The sequence below is a fragment of the Rhinatrema bivittatum genome, chromosome 2 (genome assembly GCF_901001135.1).
Source record: "Rhinatrema bivittatum chromosome 2, aRhiBiv1.1, whole genome shotgun sequence".
Lineage (NCBI taxonomy): Eukaryota > Metazoa > Chordata > Amphibia > Gymnophiona > Rhinatrematidae > Rhinatrema > Rhinatrema bivittatum.
The window spans coordinates 121096042-121115313 of record NC_042616.1 but is presented as its reverse complement, the minus strand read 5'-3'; the positions used below and the strand labels follow the sequence as shown (position 1 = coordinate 121115313).

General features: G+C 40.3%; 1 protein-coding gene across 1 annotated transcript in view; it reads right to left on the bottom strand.

Moving 5' to 3' along the window:
- PARD3 (par-3 family cell polarity regulator) overlaps positions 1-19272 on the bottom strand; it is a 1467145-nt gene that overhangs the window by 559192 nt on the left and 888681 nt on the right. The window contains 1 exon segment of the mRNA XM_029588581.1: positions 1227-1419. Within this exon segment, the coding sequence (XP_029444441.1) occupies positions 1227-1419 (193 nt within the window).

The window sequence follows — 19272 nt, the reverse complement described above, 5'->3', positions numbered from 1 at the left end:
TATGGATGCTGCTTCTGCGGCATTCCCAGCCCCGGCTGTTCTGCAGAATGGAAGATCTGACCTCAAACTCAGCTTCTCGCCAGCTACTAGCTGGCATTAATTAGTCCAATTTTCAACTCTCATCTTTTCTTTCCTGCTAATTAACTGTCCCAAAGAATAAAAATTCATATGTTTTCAATGTTTTATTCTATATTTTGTTTATGTTTTAATTTATTTTACTGTAATTTCAGAGTTGATGTTCTTTTACACCTCACCTAGAGGCCTTTGAACAAAGGGGCATGCACTAAATATAAATAAATATATACACCCAGAACTTGAAAAATTAAAATTGGTTCTCAGATATAAAGAAGAGTTTGTTTTTTTCAAACTCTTCTTTAATAATTTCCCAAAGGAAAAACACTCCCCTCAGTGACCTATTCCATCAAAAGACTTCTAACTATATCGCTCCTCCCCAACCCAGAAGATTAAACCACTTTCTCCAAAGATTATTTAGTACTCAGGCATAGACAAAACTGTTATGGATTCTGGCAAGTTTCAAACAAGACTGTAACAATTCAAGCAACAATACAGAAATGCTGCAATATGGAAATGAAAAAAACAAAATATATTCTAGACATGGACTATGAAGTGGAGCAAGTGGAGTCCTTTTCTTTAAAATTGGTGGTGCTGCATAGTACAACAAAACAAAGAGAACACATTTCCCTAAAAAGTCCCTAACAAGACTTTTTACAAAATGGTTTTCAAAAGTAATTCAAGATATCTACTTTCCTCAGAATAGAATCCTAAACAAAACTCATGCAGTTCCTCCATTACCATTTGTTTTCAATAGGATGAACAATAGGGCAATATGAAAACATTGTAGGTCTCATATTTGATTTCATAGACCATACAGTGCTGACTCGGTTTGTGCATTTACTGAATACGTTCCTGAGGCACTAGCAGGTGTTCTTAATGCTTAATACACTGAAAATCTGAATCCTGAATATATTTTGAACTTCTTGCAGTTACTATGACGGACCATTAGCTAGGTCCCTGGACGGGGAGACAATTTTACCTGAAACATTGTATACAGTGAAGTTAGTAATTAGAAGAATCTGTAGAGCTGTCTTAGTAAGATATAGTACAACTATTTGTATGTATTTTCAGAATTGAATTAAATGATAAACCGTACAAAAATAGAACATGACAACATTTTTTTTTCCTGTCCTAATGGACTATAGTCTTACCATTCTGTTGACTCATTAACTGAGGTTTTAGTCCATGTTCCAGCAACAGCATCTGTTATAAATCCCACATCATCATGGGAACTGGAAGACGACTGGTCGGAAAGATGTGGGGGGAGCACTGGCAGCCTGTCATCTTCAATAATTACAGTGTCATCTTGGGGCATGTTCACAGTTGGAGACAGCTGATATTTACCTGTACAACACAATATGGTGAGTAATGGGCTAGAGGGTTGAATGAAGAAATAAGTATCCAGACTAAGGTATCACAAAATAGCTCCATCTGCTAGTGTCGTATAAATAAAAACTGAAACTTTTTTTTTTAAACACAGAATTTTACAGCAGCTATTTTATCATTTTCCATGCACCTGGCAATGTCTTCTGTTTATTACTATTAAACTGAAAAAGTCTAACAATTGTTTACTAAGTACACTAGAGATAGTTGGCAAGTGTTTATTTTTGTTTACAAAGGCTTAACCATCCTGAGCTCCCAGCAAGAGTGTAAAAGTGCGTAACCCGATGGCCTAAAACAGTTCTTCTCGGTTACAGTTTAATCAACATTTAACTTTGAAGTCTATGAGTTTGAAAACCAATTGCAACTAATTTAAACTGTAAAATATGTCTTCAGTTATCCTAAAAATGCATTTAAAACTGGTTTGAAGCCAATGTCAAATATTTTCAGAAAATGTGGGCTGTGGTGGTTACTTTTGGGAGTAGTTGGAAGGGAAATGGGGGTTGGCGGGGAGCTTCGTCTAAGCTAGAGTCTGTGTTTTTAAATTTTGTAAGTGGGGGTAACTGGCAAACCTTTAAACCTGGTAATTTGCAGTTAGGTTCTTATGTACAGGCAGAGAAGGTCTTGTTATTTTAATATGAGTTATATGTCTCCCTTTGTTTTCTTTTTCCAGAATATTGTTTGCATGAATCTGGTTCAGCCATTTTTCTCTCTCTCTTTTTTTTTTTTTTAATGGTTTACAGTTTACTTTTTAATGTCTGGTTGCTGAGTATGAATCCTTGAATGAAAGGGGGCATTTTGCATCCTATGAAAATGTGCTGGCAGAAATAAGAATCCGATTCTTTGATTGCAGAAATGCATCTTACCAACTGGAAGCATGTGAAACTCACATTTGGATGGGTGGGGCAGATTCACTACACTTCAATAAACCTCACGAGAAGGGGGGGGAATATTCTTATTGAAAAAAGGGTACCACTGACTGTGTTCCGTTCCTTATCTGATCTTTTATTTATTTCACTTTACACTGGTGAATGTCTATGGTCCAAATTCAAAACATTCTGAGTTTCCCCCCGCACCCTTACAGATAAAATTGCTCTTTTAGGGTTCAAATATTTATGTGTGGGCGGCAATTGGAAAGCATGCCCAGACCTTTATTACATAAAACCTCAGTGCCCAGATCTGGCCACATTCCTAATCTAAGCACCAGAGACCTATCAGACACGTTTCCATCTTAAAGACATCTGGAGGCATCAGCACCCTAATAATAAAGATATTTTTTTCTCACCCAGGCACAGCATGTAATATAGTAAGATTGACCATCTCCTACCTCCTAGTCTCTAGGATTTCAGAAAGCACGATCATGTCCAGTACAATATCTGATCACCCCCCTGTTAGAATTCATCTCACTTTTGAGACCTTAAAACCTAAATCTTTCACATGGATGTTAAATACCTCTTCCCTGGAGGATAAACATTTTCTGGGTCTGGCTAAAGAAGCAGTATCTGAATTTAGCACCTATCATCCTGGAAAGGATTATAAGCAAGTCCTTGGATGGGAGGCTTTCAAGGTGGTTGTTAGGGGAAAGATAATCAGTTTTGTCATTTTTCTCCAAAATGAACTTAGGAAGCAGGCAGAAACTCTTACGGATAAAATTAAAGAACTTGAGATGCAGCATAAACGGGGTTGCTTGGCACATACCCTTAAATTAGTGGAAAAACAGATGGTAAAATTGAAAGGACCCTAAAATATAACAAGATAAATCCTATGAGCATGGAGACAAGCCTGGGGCCTTCCTGGTCCAAGCTGTTAAAAAAAAAAAAAAGAAAAAGAAAAAAAAAAAGGCATTAAGTCCAGCATTTTGTAGGTTAGAAAGAGAACGGATGATTGCACTTCTGATCCCCTGGAAATTGAGAATGCGTTCTGAATTTTATAGTGATCCCTCTGAGGTCAGTACATTAAAGCATTTTTAAACCAGCTGGATCTTCCTCCTTTACATGATCAAAAGGAAAATTTACCGGACCTAATTTTCCTGCTAGATTCAAGCAGTGGTTTCAAATACTGCCTGGGGGTAAGTATTCAGGGCCCAATGGGTTCCACGTTGACTTTGTCCAGAAATTCTTGCCTGCAGTTGCTCCTTTCCTTTTCTAAACCTTTAAAGCAGCAGGATATGCAGAGTCTACATTGAGTGACATGGCTGATGCCACTAATGACCCTCTTACATAGATTGCAGCTCCTTCAGGCCCATCTCTCTTTTGAACGCTAACATAATTTTGGCCAAGGTATTGCAATTAAGATTAGAAATGATTCTTCTTGAACAAATGCTATTTGTGAAGGGTAGGGTGGCCACCTCCAAAGCGCATTTAATATATTGCACATGACAAAGTAAGGGAATCCCTGGGTTGATAGAATCATTAGATCCCAGCTGCCATGTCCTTTTCTCTTTTGAAGTTCTGACCATTGCTGGTCCACCTGATAGATTTATTGCCTGGATTAAAGCTAGGTATGAGCGCCTTAGGAGTCGCCTCCTTATTAAAGGCACTCTCTCATCTTTTACTAGCACAGCTTATGGTATGAGATTAGGATGTCTCCTTTCTCTGCTATTTTTTTGATCTGGCTATAGAGCCCTTTGCAGCAGTTGGACATCATACTGTCATTCAGGGGATATGGCTTGGAGGGCAGGTTCACAAAGATTTATTTATATGAAGACAACTTCCTGGTATATTTAACATCCCCAGTGACATCAAATTCCAGCCTTTTTGGACTTACTCTCCTTGCTGGATATACAGTCACGTTTCATAATTCTGAGTTATTCCTTTGGCTTCTAGGGTAACAATCCCTGTTTCTCTGTTTTAGAGTTGTAAAAGATAGTTTTAAATACCTTTGGGCCTTTATTAACAAAGACTTTAAAGATTTATAGTCCAAGAATTAGGTCACCTTGATAGGCAAGCTTGGGACCATCTTACCATTTCTTGGGCAGGTAGAATTAATCTATTAAAAATGAACATCCTGCCTAAATTATTCTTGTTGTTTCAACATGTCCCCTGTACTGTCCAGGACAGTGCATTTGATGACTTACATAGCTCTATAATTATTTATATGGCAGCATAGGCAAGCCAGAATAAAGTTAAGCTGGCATTGGATGCCTAAGAGATCCGGGGACCTGGTCATACCTAATTTATGCATTTATTATTGGGTGGCACGTTTAGTATGTTTAAAAGCTTGGGTTAGCCCTCATGCTGTCCCCTGGCTTAAGTTAGAAAAAGAACAAGCTGAAGCAGTTAATTTGGTGGTACTACCTTTTTTGCCTTCTGATTCGCCTAATAGCAGAAGTTTGTATAGAGCAAGCTCTATCCTAGTCCATACTTTACGAATTTGGAGACAGGTCAATAGGTTTTTAGATAAGGAAAGTGAAAGTACTTCTCCCATTACTCCTATTTATAAGAATCCCACCATATCTAGTTGTATCTTTTCTCTAGTAATAAAAGAGTGGAGTGGCAAAGGTCTGGTTTTTCTAGGATGGCTCAGGATTCCAACTTTTCAAACACTTAGGAGTTTGAGCTGCTCCAAGTTCTCATGTTTTCTACCTGCAGTTAAGGCAGGCTTTGGAGAACCGTTTTGACTTAATTAGGCCTTGTCAATCCTTAAATGGTATGGAGGATTTCTGAGCTTCTGCCAAGGAAATTGAAGCTATTTACTGGGGTATACTTGATAATAACACTCCATGGACCATAATTGATAAATGGAATGAGGATCTAGGTATTACATTAAATGCTAAAACCTGAAAATCTATCTGGGTATCTGCCCATCATATTTCTATTTGTACTAGACGGGTTGGGTTATGGTTAAGTTATTACACAGAACTTATCACACTCGTTCATTGTTTCAAAGTTTTCCCAGACAGAAACACTACCTCTTGGAGAGGGTGTGGTGAAATGGACACCTACTTGCATATGTAGTGAGACTGACAGTTCTGGTCTGAGGAAACGCAGGAAACTGCAGACATTCTAGGTTTCCCCATACACATGGTGCCTATGCTGGGTCTTCTTGGAAAATATGAGAGTCTGCAATTCCAGTTAAACATTGGATATTGCTTGGTCAGCTCCCTTTAGCTGCCTGATTTGCTATTGCCACTTTCTGGAAATCTATAATAATTGATAGTTGATATAGAGAAACCAAGGTATGATTTCAAATGTGAAACTTTTAAATATGATTGTATATGGGGATCTTAAGTTGTGTCTATTTCATTCTTGAATGATTGTTTTGCTTACCAGGTCTGTCTGGTCACAACCCATTGCTTTTCCTCTTTTCATACCCTTTTCAGCCACAGTGTATAATTTGTACTTGTATTTGAATATGAAGAGTTTTGCCATTGTTTTAATATTGTTCTATGCCGAAAAATGTACTACAAAGTTATAAAAATAATATTTCTTAAGAAAATGAATTAAGGATTTAATCATACACTAAAACAAATGGCCTGGGACTGGCCTGGAGGTTGAGAGCAAGTACTGCACTCTGTCATGCAAAAGGCTTGGGGGTTTGAGTCCCAAGCCTAGCCTCTGCTCCGAGGACCAGCTCAGACTGAGCTGCAGTAGAAAAAGTGTTCGCCCATCAGGGGTAGGGGGGGTTGTAGTACATTTCAGCCATTATTCAACAATGATACGTAGTGGCTTCCTGTCTACTTCAGAATACAATATAAAATTCTGTCATACACAACTTAATACATAATGACTCCTCCATCTGGGTATGCACTTCTCGCCGCATTAACCAGCCTAATGAACACCTATGGTCTATAAACAAAAATCTGCTCAAAGTCCCCACCGTCCATCTTGCAAGGCTTGATATAACTAGGGGATGCGCTTTTTCAGCAGCGGGCGCCTTACTTTGGAATTCCATTCCAGACTATCTAAGGCAGATTACTAACCATAAAGAATTTTAAAAAAGTCTAAAAACATACTTATTCTCCACTGCATTTGGTTCACCTTCCACCTCTTAAATTCATCCAAAGCAGCCCTGGACACACGCTAGCTGTGACCATCCAGCATTTCTTGCTCCTGTTTGTTTTATTGAGATTGTTCTCTCTCACTTTTTATTGTTATTTTATTATGTTTTAATTCTCTCAAGGTGATTGACTTATATAGTTTTTTTAACATATATTTTATTTTGTAAACTGTTTTGACCAACGTTCATTGTAAAGGCAGTATATAAACAATTTTAAATAAATAAATAGCGTCTTCACTAGTCAAATTTCAAAAGGGAGGCATACTTTGTAACCCCTGGGTAAGGGCAGTCACTGCAACAGCTGGGCTGAGTTCGGCGGCAGATATAAAGGTGGAGAAAAAAAAAAACACTGGATAGTTGCAAATGAAGGCTTATGGTGTTGTAACCCAACAGAAGTTATGTTCCAGTTGAGCTGGAAACCCAGAATAAGAGAAAATTGACAGATCAAATAAAAACAGATGGCATGATCACCACCTCCCAAGTGAGTTCCCTTTCATTTTGAATGATCATAAGAACATAAGACTTCCCATGGACCAAAGGTCCATCAAGTCCAGTATCCTGTTTCCAACAGTAGCCAATCCAAGTCACAAGTGTCTGCTGGGATCCCAAAAGGTTGACAGATTCCATGCTGGTTATCTCAGGGATAAGCAGTGATTTCCCCAAGGCCACCTTAACAATGGTTTATGGACTTTTCCTCCAGGTATTTGTCCAAACCTTTTCTAAACCCAGCTACACTAACAGCTTTTACCATATCCTCTGCCAACAATTTCCAGAGTTTAATTTACATGCTGAGTAAAAAATATTTTTTCTTATTTTTCTTAAATACATTATCTTAGTTTAAACAGCATTAAAAAAAAATCTCATTTCAGAGAATGCAAAGAATTAAAGGGTGGTCATTACCAGCAGAGGATTCCCCTTTCCTTTTATAAGGAAAAGAGGGCCCTCTAGTAGCCATAGCTAAAAGTAACAATTGGATTATAATTTCAATTGTATATACTTCAGTTGCTACAGTAAAGCTAGAGGCAAAAATCTCTCTTAGTTACCTTATGGTTCCATTAAAGTTAACAAACATTATGGGCCTGACTAAGCTTTTTTTTCCCCCAGAGAATGGGGAAGAACAAAGCTTTAGTAAATGCGGTGCTGAATGTCTGAGTGGGCTATTGATTTGAAGGCGTATACTCTGCATTATAATGTAGGATTCTAATTTTTGTTAGATTAATAAACTACGGCAAAAGGAAAAGCTTTGTGAACATGTACTTTTTTTTTTTTAATACCAAGATGTCTAAAACTAAGCTTGTTACAATGAAAATATACAGTTAGAACAACCTGTATTAAATCAACTAAAACTTTTAAAATAAAACTACCAACTCATTGAAAAATATTTGCAATGGCATTAAAGCCAGCACAGTTGCAGAGAAGAGGAAATAGGCTCCTAAAGAATTTCCCTAATCTCTATCACACCCCAGTTTGCAATTTTAACCACTAATTTAAATAAGTGGCAGAGCTCAGCATAATCTGCTTGGTCCTGGACTCCCCCACAGTAAAGATAACAATACATAAAAATAGATTGTAGCTGAGTACAACAAAAATGCATTACATGGCAAACAGACCATTACATTCAGATACAAATAAATCTGTTTCATTTGCATAACAGTTGATTATTTTCTCCCAAAACACAGACTCTGTGATGGAGAGATTATTCTTTGCAACCAATAGCTGTAATCCTCTGAAAGACCTGCGCTATACCATTAGTGCATTCTCCAAAGAGAAATTTCATGCAAATCGAGTAACCAGAGAGGTTATTTCCAGCTTAATTGTTTATAAAGTAGAAGGAATGAAACATGTCAATATTTATCAGAATTCTATCGGCATGCTCTCTTCCACTTGACATGAAGAAATTGCAAGTGAATTTTAATGGTTACAACTTTATGGTTAAGATGAGAACACAGGAGGGACTGAGTCTGAAAGAAAGCAAGAAATCAGAGTGGCCCCTGCTTCTATTGCTGACTCCTTTTCAGGGGCAGGTGATGAAACTGCTACTCCCCAGTCATCTTCACATCTGTAGACAATTCAGTAAGAATTTAAAACAGCTATATATAAAAACAAACCCAACATGTTTTTCTGATTTTGGATTATTGTAGGGGAAAAAATAAGCATTTGTCATTATCTAAAAGTGTCTTATCCGATAATGGATCTAATCTATCACACTGGTAAACAACGGGATACCCAAGCATACGGTTACCCCTATCCTAGGAAACAGCATAAACAGCTAATGTGTGACAGCCAGGATGTGGCAGAGTAAACGATGCTAACTTTTATTCCATAAAACACACAAAAAAAATACTTGAAATAAAATCTCTTCAGGTAAAAAAGTAAATCAAGAAAGAGAGGGCTAGAAATAAGAAGTCTTGCACTCTGAACTTTAAGCAACTCCATATTTTAGACATTTCCAATGCAGTAGGTACCACCAATAGGTTTTCTTTAAGAAGATAAAAATAATGTACAATTTATTTACATCCATGCTGGACAGGTTCAACTTCTGAACATTCAATCCGATCGCTACAGTCCATTTCTTAATGGGATTTCCCAGCTAAAGAAGCAGGTTTCTCCACAAAGGATCCTCACTAAATGCAATCAAATGCCCAAAATCTACATCTACTTTCAGAAGATAAAACAAATCCAAAAAGCTTATACATGAACAATGGATGAAAGAGAAACTGACAATCAGAATGTAAAATGTGAGCCACAGAAATGCCCACAAGAAATGTGCTAGGTACATTTATTCATCCTAATGAAAATGTATTTGCAAGATGACATCAAACTGACTTACTGCTCTTTTTATTCCGTGTCGTGTTTCTATATGTGCCTTTTCTGTATAAATAATAGCACCAGGAAAAAAAACCCCCTCTTATTTTTGCTCCCTATCCAAAACATGCTCACATTTAAATGGGAGACTCCCTTACAGCATAGCACCTTGAGGTAAACTATATTAGTACATAGCATAGAATAACTGCCAAGATCCAGTAGGCAAATCAAGAGTAACTTCAGTTTTACCATGTATAACGTGTATGTCTTCCAGATTTTACATGCTTTACTTCAAATGTAAGTACAACTTATTTACAAAACAATGAAGATACAGCCTGCCTTCCTTCTTATCACTTACAGGCCGATACATTTGCAGGCCACACTTCTGGGCACGCGATTTAAATGAGGGCCCGTGATAAAAAGACACTAGCGCATCCCTAGCGCCTCCTTTTTGACAGGAGCGGCGCCTGCCAGCGCGTTTGACAGCCGACGCTCAATTTTGCCGGCGTCTGTTCTCAAACCCGCTAACAGCCACGAGTTAGGAAAATGGATGCTGGCATAATTGAGCATTCTACTTCCGACCCGCAGGCCGATTTAAAAATTTTTTTTTTAATTTAAATTTTTTTTTAAATTTTGGGGCCTCCGACAGTATCGCTATGATATTAAATCGGAGGGTATACAGAAAAGCAGTTTTTTCTGCTTTTCTGTACACTTCCCCAGTGCCAGCAGAAATTAATGCCAGCCTTTGGGCAGGCATTAATTTTTGAAAGTAAAATGTGCGGCTTTGCTGCACATTTTGCTTTCTGGATCGCGCGGGAATAACTAATAGGGCCATCAACATGCATTTGCATGTTGCGGGCGCTATTAGTTTCGGGGGGGGGGGTTGGCCACGCATTTTCGACGCGCTATTACCCCTTATTGTATAAGGGGTAAAGCTAGCGCGTCAAAAACGTGCGGCCAAACCCAGGCTAACCAGTATCGGCCTGAAAGTGAACAGAATGATTTCAGGTTTCTAAAGCAGAGCTCTTCTGAACAGACTGAAGATGGTGCTGAAACTAAATTAAGTAACTTGTTGCTGACATGATTTCATAGTAAGATCCTAAACTCATATTATTAAGATAAGCCCTGAAATTTTACTGGATTTAATAGTTCTTCTTGAGTCTTGGAAAGGAAATTAATAATAAAAGTGAGCCTTTTAATCAAACAGCTTTTTAGGTTCTAAATTAAAAAATCCTTATAAGCTAATCCGATGATGAGCTGCTAAGTAAATTCAACTACTCCTGTGGCAAGCCAAGTCTTTATTAACTGGATCTGTCTGTGGAATGCAGAATTGCTTCAGAGCAAGTGCTAAATAACCTCCTTGGCCATTAGGGGCCATGTATACGGTATGGTGCTGATTCCAAACAAAGGATGCAGAAAATTACCTACAAGATTTTGAAGTTAATGCTCTGAAAAAATAGAAACCCAAGCAACTAAAACAAAACACTCAAATGGCCTATTAAGAAGAAAAGCGCTTTAGTTCACTCTGTTTGCATTTGTGTTCTGGTGAGAGTGGATCAATGCTGCTACTTATTTATGAACCTTCATTGTTCAAAATATTCACAGGGAGCCCAACTTTAAAAAGTGTGCACGAAGCACTAAACGTGGCTCGAGTCCATGAAGATTTATGTCAGTGTGTAATAAACTGTGTGGCCAAAGCCACCTAATTTATAAAACACAGCAAATTTCTGCCCTGACAGCATGTGGGTATGTTTCAGTACACACGTTAATTTGTAATGCAGGAACCCAGATTTTCTCGAGCCATTTTATGACTGAGCGCTCGGGGCTTGTCCAGGATTGTCCACTGAAATGTGAATTCGAGTCTGTGTCTTTTTGGCCCCTCTTCCCCCTTTACCCAGCCCCCTCTACAAGTGTGAGTAGCAGAGGGTGGGGGAAGGGGTGGAAGACTGTAGGTGAGAGAGGAGGGAGAGAAGCTGGGAATGGGATATGTCCCTTGGGCCTCGTGTCCCTTTGAACCATGCAGCAGGGATTCTGTTTCCTGCTTGGTTCAGAGGGGCAGGGAACCGGCGAGATTAGTAGGTTTGCTAAAAAGGAGGGAGGAGAAATCCTCTCCACTTCCTTTGCCACTCTGAGGGTCGATTGCTGTGTTGGCTACAGTTTTCCTCTTATAGATGGGGTTGAGCAGTATGGTGCATGGGGAGGCAGCCCTGATCTCTCCTATAGATGGAGTGAGTCATGTGGCAAGCTTCTACTGGGTCTCTGGTCGCAGCGCCTAAACCCACGGCATTGTAACATTTTGGCTGGCCGCAATGAGGACCCGTGACTGGCCACATTTACTGCCCCCCACCCCGAATGTCTCTGACATGACAGGATGCTGTCTTGGGCCTCCTTGCGCACTGCACTTTAAAGATACCCCACGGCGGGAAACACTTCTGAAGGCACTGAATGACGTCATGAGGTTGGGTACTTAATTCCCAGCCCCGCTACAGCACTCGATTCAGCAACAAGTCCCCCTGCTCCTGCAGCGCGTGTTGCTATCGTGTGCTTGCCTTGCTGTCTCTTGCCCTGCCTCTATCTCTCTTCTGCCAGCATTAATAGACCTTATGAAACTATGGGAGGAAATGTTAAGTTTAAAAAAGAGGAGGATTAAGAAGCACAGATACATTGATATTTTCTGTTTGCTGGAAGGGTGCAGAGATAAGGGGAAGTCAGGAGGGAAAAAGGGATAAGAAAGAGGGAACCTGTGAGCCAGAGAAGACATGGCTCACAAAATATTAAACTGGACAAGGCCCTTCCTTAAGAGTGTTGTCGGTCAATATGTTTCCCAGTAAATATCCTTGTGATTATATACAGATAGGATTCTCACTGCTCAAAAGGATGACGACAGCTGGGCCTAAAAATATGATGAGCACTTCCATCATAAGATGGGGGAGAACTCATAAATGTTGTGAGGTACTAGGGATGTGGATTTGTGGCAAACACAGATGACTTCCAAGACTCCCAGGGTTGATCAAATGCACAGAGCAGGTCAACTAGGGTAAGCTATTTCTTTTGGGATGTATCCGGGTCCAGTGTTTAAATCAAATGTTGCTGGCATTTGGATAGGTCTGCCTGCAACTTTCAAAATTGTAAATTTAAATATACATATTCCTTGTGTGCAGTCACCCTGTTGGCAGGTATCTCAGGAAAGCCAGCTCCATCAAAATTAGGGCTCCCGAATGATAGGGCTTTTTCCAGACTTCCTACATCAATGGATATCTTGGCCATATTTTCATGGTTGGAAGGTACCCTAGGAAGGATTTTATTTTAGTATTTCCATATTTCTTATTTTGGGAAAAGGGAATGAGTTGCTAACTCCTACTGTGAGATCCATGGCATGACATGGTGATGGGTAAGTTGGCTTATGAGTTATCAATAGACCAAGTAGCAGGCCCTTTCATAGCCTCTCCTTTTGAGATGATGATATTTTTCATTTTAATGGTGGCTGCCAAGAAAGTATAGAGAATATTGTTTGATTCACAATTTATCTTATCCAGAAAGTGAGTCTGAGGATGATTTTGTACTTCAGGATCTGTATTCTATCCACAATTCATCCTTTGACTTGGCGGTATAGCTTCTCAGACATTGTGGTAAGGAGGCTTTAATGGCTATAGCAGACAATGAGTTCACCTTTCGGATGTCACTGGTCCATCTGAACTACTTCCCTTTACTTGGCTTTGGGTTTGATTGCAGTATCAATGTTCATTAATGGGATGTTTATCTCTTGTGCACTTTTCAAGCTTTTTAGCATTTTTGTGCACTGGATGACTGCCCAAGCGGCCAGGAGTGGAGACATCGTCCCTCTTTGGACAATTTCTAGTTTGTAGGTCCATCATCTTCTGATGGTTGTGCTGGGATACTGTGTAGTGTCTTCCATGTCACTTACTGCTCAAGGTAAGATGAGGGCTTAGCTAGTTGCCTTACTTTTTTAGGCATTGAGCATGACTATGAACTCACGTCCTGTCAACTACTTTTTATGCACGGGTATGGTAACTTTTAAACAGCCGCATGGGCATACATGTATGTGCATATGGCACTTTGTGCGAATGGATGCAGCCATTTTATGGCATACACATACATGAGTCCATGATATAAAATCAGTTGTATGTGCGTAGATGTGCGCGCAATTTTATATGGACGTGCGCTTGTGTGCGCAAATGCCAGCTCTAAGTGGGGGAGATATTATTAGATATGCATGTCGACGCAATTACCAGTTTCCCCAGTCCATTCCCAATTTGCCCAGGAAAAGGCTGACTTCTTAATCCTCCTAGCTAGATAGCCTCCCTTTTACCCTATTAGCCACGACCCTACAAACCCCACTAACTAGCCATGATTTTTTAATTTTAAAACTTACATACCATCCATAGCAAAAGTAAAGTTTCACAATACGGACCCTGGCACACTCTTGTGTGTGTAAATACTTACACTCATACTTCAAATTAAAGACTCAGATTGCCCATGCCCCGCCGATGCCTCGCCCAGACTTTGCCTACTCCCTGCCCCTTTTTTGACTTCCTGATTTGTGTATGTACTGGGAGATGCACGCACCAGCCCAAGACACACACGTATCTTACAGCTTTGGCGCGTAGGGCTTTTAAAATCTACCTGTAAGGTGGCAGTCCTTGTTAGGCTCTTTGAATTTCACTTGCTGTCCTTTGACAGGCAGCTATCTAGGGCTACATTGGGGGTAAAACGCAAATATCAATACATTTGGGTTACAAGATCCATCAAGGAAGATCTTCCGCTATGGCACACTTTTTTTTTTTAGCTGATTTTAACAAAGTCAGTATTTGCAGTTCAATCGCAACTTGAGTTATTTAAAAATGTGTGTACATGGGGAGGGAGGGCAGATAGGTCTTGGTGCTTATTGCAAGGGTTATGGTGTGTTGCATCTTGGTCTGAGGCATGGTGTGAAGCCTGGATGAGGAGGAATATTACTTTTTTGGAATTTTCTATATTGTGGTGTCATTAATGGTTCAGGAACAAGAAAGTAATCTTTTGGTATGACAATCTGTGTATGGTTGAGGTTATTAACAGACAATTGGCTTGATGTGTTCTAGTCTCAGACTTAATGAAGGAATTTACATTGTGATTTAACCTTACTGCCTTGGACAGGCAGATGTCCTGCACTGATAATTCTATTGCTGAAGTTTTACCTCATTCTCAGTTGATCCTGTTCCAGAAGCTGACACCAGATCAGTGTAGTACACCTCTTCTCAAAGAATTGAGAAAGGATGGAAGTGGTCCAGAGAAAGACACTCAAAATGCTGTGGGGTCTCTGCACTGAGATGAGACTGATGGACCAGGGACAGGAGAGATAAGATACGAAATTTTAAACACCTAAGCATATTAATGATTATGGAAATGAAGCCTTTTCCAGTGGAAAGAAAGTTGTAGAACTAGGGATCATAAAAGGAAGTTTGAAGGGGAGGTGGATGAATGGAATGCCCCCTCCCCCCACCCCACCCCCCCAGAAGAGGTGGTAATGTAATTCAAAAGGGTATGGGATAAACACAAAGGATCACTAATGGTTAAAGGATGGAAATGAAGAAAAGGGGTAACCCGCACAGAGTGGCAGTAACCTTAACAGAAGGCATGGAGTAATCTGCACGGAGCAGCAGTCACTGCCCTTAACAGAAGGCACGAGGGAAACCTGAACAGATTACCAGCTACTATTATTAAAAAAAAACAAAATCTTGCTGGGCAGATTGGATGGACCACTTGAGTCTTTTTCTGCCATCATTTACTATAATACTATATTATTATGTCACTTTGATGCTTTGGAACCCATAAGTATGGAGCTTATTATGCGCATCCTTAGCACTGTTTACCTGCAGATCATACATTAGTAACAGTAACAAATTCCTGGAATTTCTTTTGGCTAAGGGTTGGGTGTGAGGTTCAATATCAAATGTGCTGTTGGCATTGTATATTATATCACCTAGTCCTTTTGGTTTGTCCAAATTGGCAGCATCACTGCACATCTCTAGCTTTCCTTTATTTGCCTGTGCACATGGGCAGGGCATCCCTGTGGATAGGTTCATTGTTATTTGTAGGTAGGGTTAGCAAGGGGGAAGAAGGTAGTTCACAATTTGCATTGTCCTATTACTTATAATTTAATGTTAGGTATGTGGTGATCACTTGTGGAATTATGCTTCTCAGACTGAAAAACTTGTCTTTTTTGGGTTGTCTAGTTTTGGCTTTCTTTGGAGCCTTTATAATAAATTAGTTGGTCCACCCTTCCATCTGAGGAGCTGATCAATATGGTTTATTACTGGATCATATCTCTGTGGAGGGCGATTCACGTACAGATTACTTACTCGAAAATGGATCAATCCAATTATGGTGCTTTGCTGGTTCTGAGCGCAGAGGGTGTTTTTGAGATTTGTCCAGTCTAGAATGCCTGGGCTTATCTGAGGCTTCAGCCAGTTAATAGCATTCGGTTTTTGGTCCAAAAGGACATTTCTACTTTATCAAAGTCAGTGGTTCTAAGAAAGGTCCTGGAAATACTGGCACAAGATTGGTACTGCTGCAAGTTCCCTGAGTCTGGCCTCCCCAATTTGGTTATTCAGTGCATCAATCATTGGCGGGTGCTTTCTATTCTTATATTAGGCTTTGCACGACTGATAGCTAAGTATAGCTGCTAACTTTAATTTTTCCTTGTAGATGTATCATTCAAAGGAAGGACTGTCTGGATTGTTGGCTACTTTTATGTGCATTCACCTCACGATCAGGCTTATGGGCACCCTTTTGGTCTTCATCTTAGGCTTTAACAAGGGATTTTATTGCGGTTTTATAGTATGAGAGGCATGCAGCTTCTGCTCTGGATTTCTTTAAGAAACAAGTCCATTTTTTATCTGAAGCTCTGATTGTGCACTTAGGGGCAGATTTTATAAATCTACACGCGCGCGTACTTTTGTTCGCGCACCAGGCGCAAACAAAAGTACGCCGATTTCAATAGATACGTGCGTAGCCGCGCGTATCTGTTAAAATCCGGGATCAGCGCGCACAAGGCTGCCCAAAATCGGCAGCCTGCACGCACTGAGCCGTGCAGCCTGCCTCCGTTCCCTTCGAGGCCGCTCCGATTTAACTTTCCTTCCACCCCTCGCACCTTTCCCTACCTAACCCACCCCTCCCCCCCGGCCCTATCTAAACCCCCCCTACCTTTGTTGCACAGTTTACGCCTGTCCGAGGCAGGTGTAACTTGCGTGTGCCGGGCCGGCCGCCCATGGTCCAGTCCGGGAGCTGGTCCGGAGGCCGTGGCCACATCCCTGGAACGCCCCGATGACACGCCGGCCGCGAACCCCCCCCCCCCCCGACACGCCCCCCCCAGGAAAGCCCCCAGACTTGCGCGCGATGGCAGCCTATGCAAGATAGGCTCAGCATGCGCAGGGTAGGGTTTTCGGTAGGTTTTTGGGGGTTACATGCGTAACCCTTTGAAAATCTACCCCTTAGGTGGTAACAATTTGGGCAAACAGTCTTTCAGGCAGTTCTGTACAAAGATTTGGTAAGGTTGTTGTCCTTGCTCCCATCCATGATTTTGTATTATTTTGATGATATTTCATGGTCTAAATTATGGCAGCAGTCTACATGGAGTCAGTGCCTCAAGAAAGTGAACCAATAGATTGGCTCATTACTTATGATTTATTGTTAGGTATGAGGCGATCACTTGGAGTTGTCCATATTTTACATTCCTGGTCTTGGGAACCATGTCCAGGGTTATTCTGGCCAGATGGGGTTTATGTATCTGACATAGGATTGTATATGTTTCAATAACATCCTAAAGAAGAATGTGGAGGGTATTTTATCAGAGGTTCAAGGTCTGCGTCTTTTTTGGGAGACATATGAGTCATTCACTAGCACATGCCTTTGGTGGGGGTACCTGAGCTTTAGATCCTTGCAGAGTTAAAAACCTTTAGTGTTGCAATACTGCTGTAATCAGGGTTAATTGGGCACAATTACTCTAGACCATGGGTATCTTGCTTGTTGTGGCAGGTGCCTTTTGTATGATGAGTGGAGGAGTAGACTAGTGGTCAGAGCAGTAGGCTGTGAACCAAAGAAGCCAGGGTTCAAATCCTGCTGATGCTCCTTGTGAACTTGGATGAGTCACTTCAACCTCCATTGCCTCAGGCACAAAGTTAGGACCTCATTTACAAGCATTTTTGTCCATAATCACAGAATAGGAGAAAAGCCTTAGTAAATCAGGCCTTTAGATTGTAAACTTTAAGGATAGTGAAATACGTAACTGTACCTCAATGTAATCCGTTAAGTGTCATGAAAGATAGAAAATTAATTTTAAAAAAGTGACGCGTTGTCTGCAAGTCAGATGTACTGGGGGTAGGATATCTTGTTGGGGTATGGCAGATAGACTACCAGGGCAGACTTCAGAGAGTATGAGATATTGTTGCAATTGTGATTTGCTCACGTACATTAAGTTAATAAAGCTGCAGCTGTAGCCTTTGACCTCCAAAACATGTCTGCATTTTGTTAACATTGGTTTGTTAATAAATGTATGAGAGGACAGGTACAGATTGAGACTGATAGTCTAAGATATCCATATTATGGATGGCCAATCAGGACTGGTTCAGGGTTTCTTGGAGTGATGATGGTTAGAGGCCTCCATCTTTCTTGCTCCCTCCACAACCTATATAAGCAGGGCAGCTGGGAGATGGTTGATGAGTTGGGGGTGGGATGGTGTCTATGATCTCTGTGCTCCTTTGAACCATGAAGCAGCGATTCTGTTTGCTAGTTGGCTCGGAGAGACAGGGGGACTAAGGGAATGGGGGAGGTCAGTAGGGTGGCTATAAAAGAGGGAGTGGGGAGAAATCCTCCACACTTGCTTTGGTACTCTGAATGTTGATCCCACCTACCCACTTTTTTGTTTTTGTTTTGTGGTGTTCTATGTTTTGGTGCTTTTCCATTTTCTAATGCCTGAACCTTTCTTGTCATAGCTAGGGGGCAAGGGTATATGAGCTTTAGACTTCTGCAGAGTCATTGAGAACTGTCAGTGTAGTGATAATGATATAATCGGGGTTGATTGGGAGCAGTCACTTAGGGCACCTTGGTGGTTGTAGTGTGTGTGCAGTGCATGAAGAGCCGTTCTATGTCTGCAGATTGGATGACTCAGGGGTAGGATATACTGCTAGGGTGTTGTGCATACACTATTGGGGCAGACATTGGGGATTATGAGATATTGTTGTAATTGCAGTTTGCTCAAGTACATCATGTTAATAAAGCAGTGGCCTTCAACTGCCATAACCTTTCTATATTTTGTTAATGAATGTATGAGAAGACAGGTGCAACATGAGACAGATAGCTTATGCTTGTATTTTAAAAACAGATGCGTATATTTTACGTGCATAGTTTAACAAAGCTTGCGTAATAACCCAGAAATAAACATGGAGGCAGGTAGTTTATAACACGTGCACAAACTCCGCTTCTGAAAATATTTATTTGTGTAACGTACTCAGAATCACTAGTTTGCCAATACCTCCACCAGTTCACCCACAACTTCACCAGTTTACCTAGACTCTCCAGCACTTCACCCACATCTCCACCCCTAAAAACTACATACAAAATACAAGTTTGATTTCAATTGCATCAGTCATTTAGCAGGTATAAAATCATAAGGACAAGTTTGTTAATGTATGGGCATTCACAGATGAATTTTGAAAGGAGTTATGAATGTAAATGAAATATACTATCGCAGCAATTTTCAAACGCCATTGTAAAACCTATTGACAATTCAATGGCATTCTATAATAGTATATTTGATAACACTGGTGATGCTTTGTTCAACATAAACAAGGTAATTTTCAGAGTTAGTTGCACATGTAAAAGTAGTATATACATATGTAAGCAGCATGTACATGCATATATTCTATTTTATAAACCTTGAGAGTACATGCATACTTGCATTGTCATATAAATATAAATATTAACAGGGGAAAAAAGTGGTAGTTTAAGGGTTTAGAA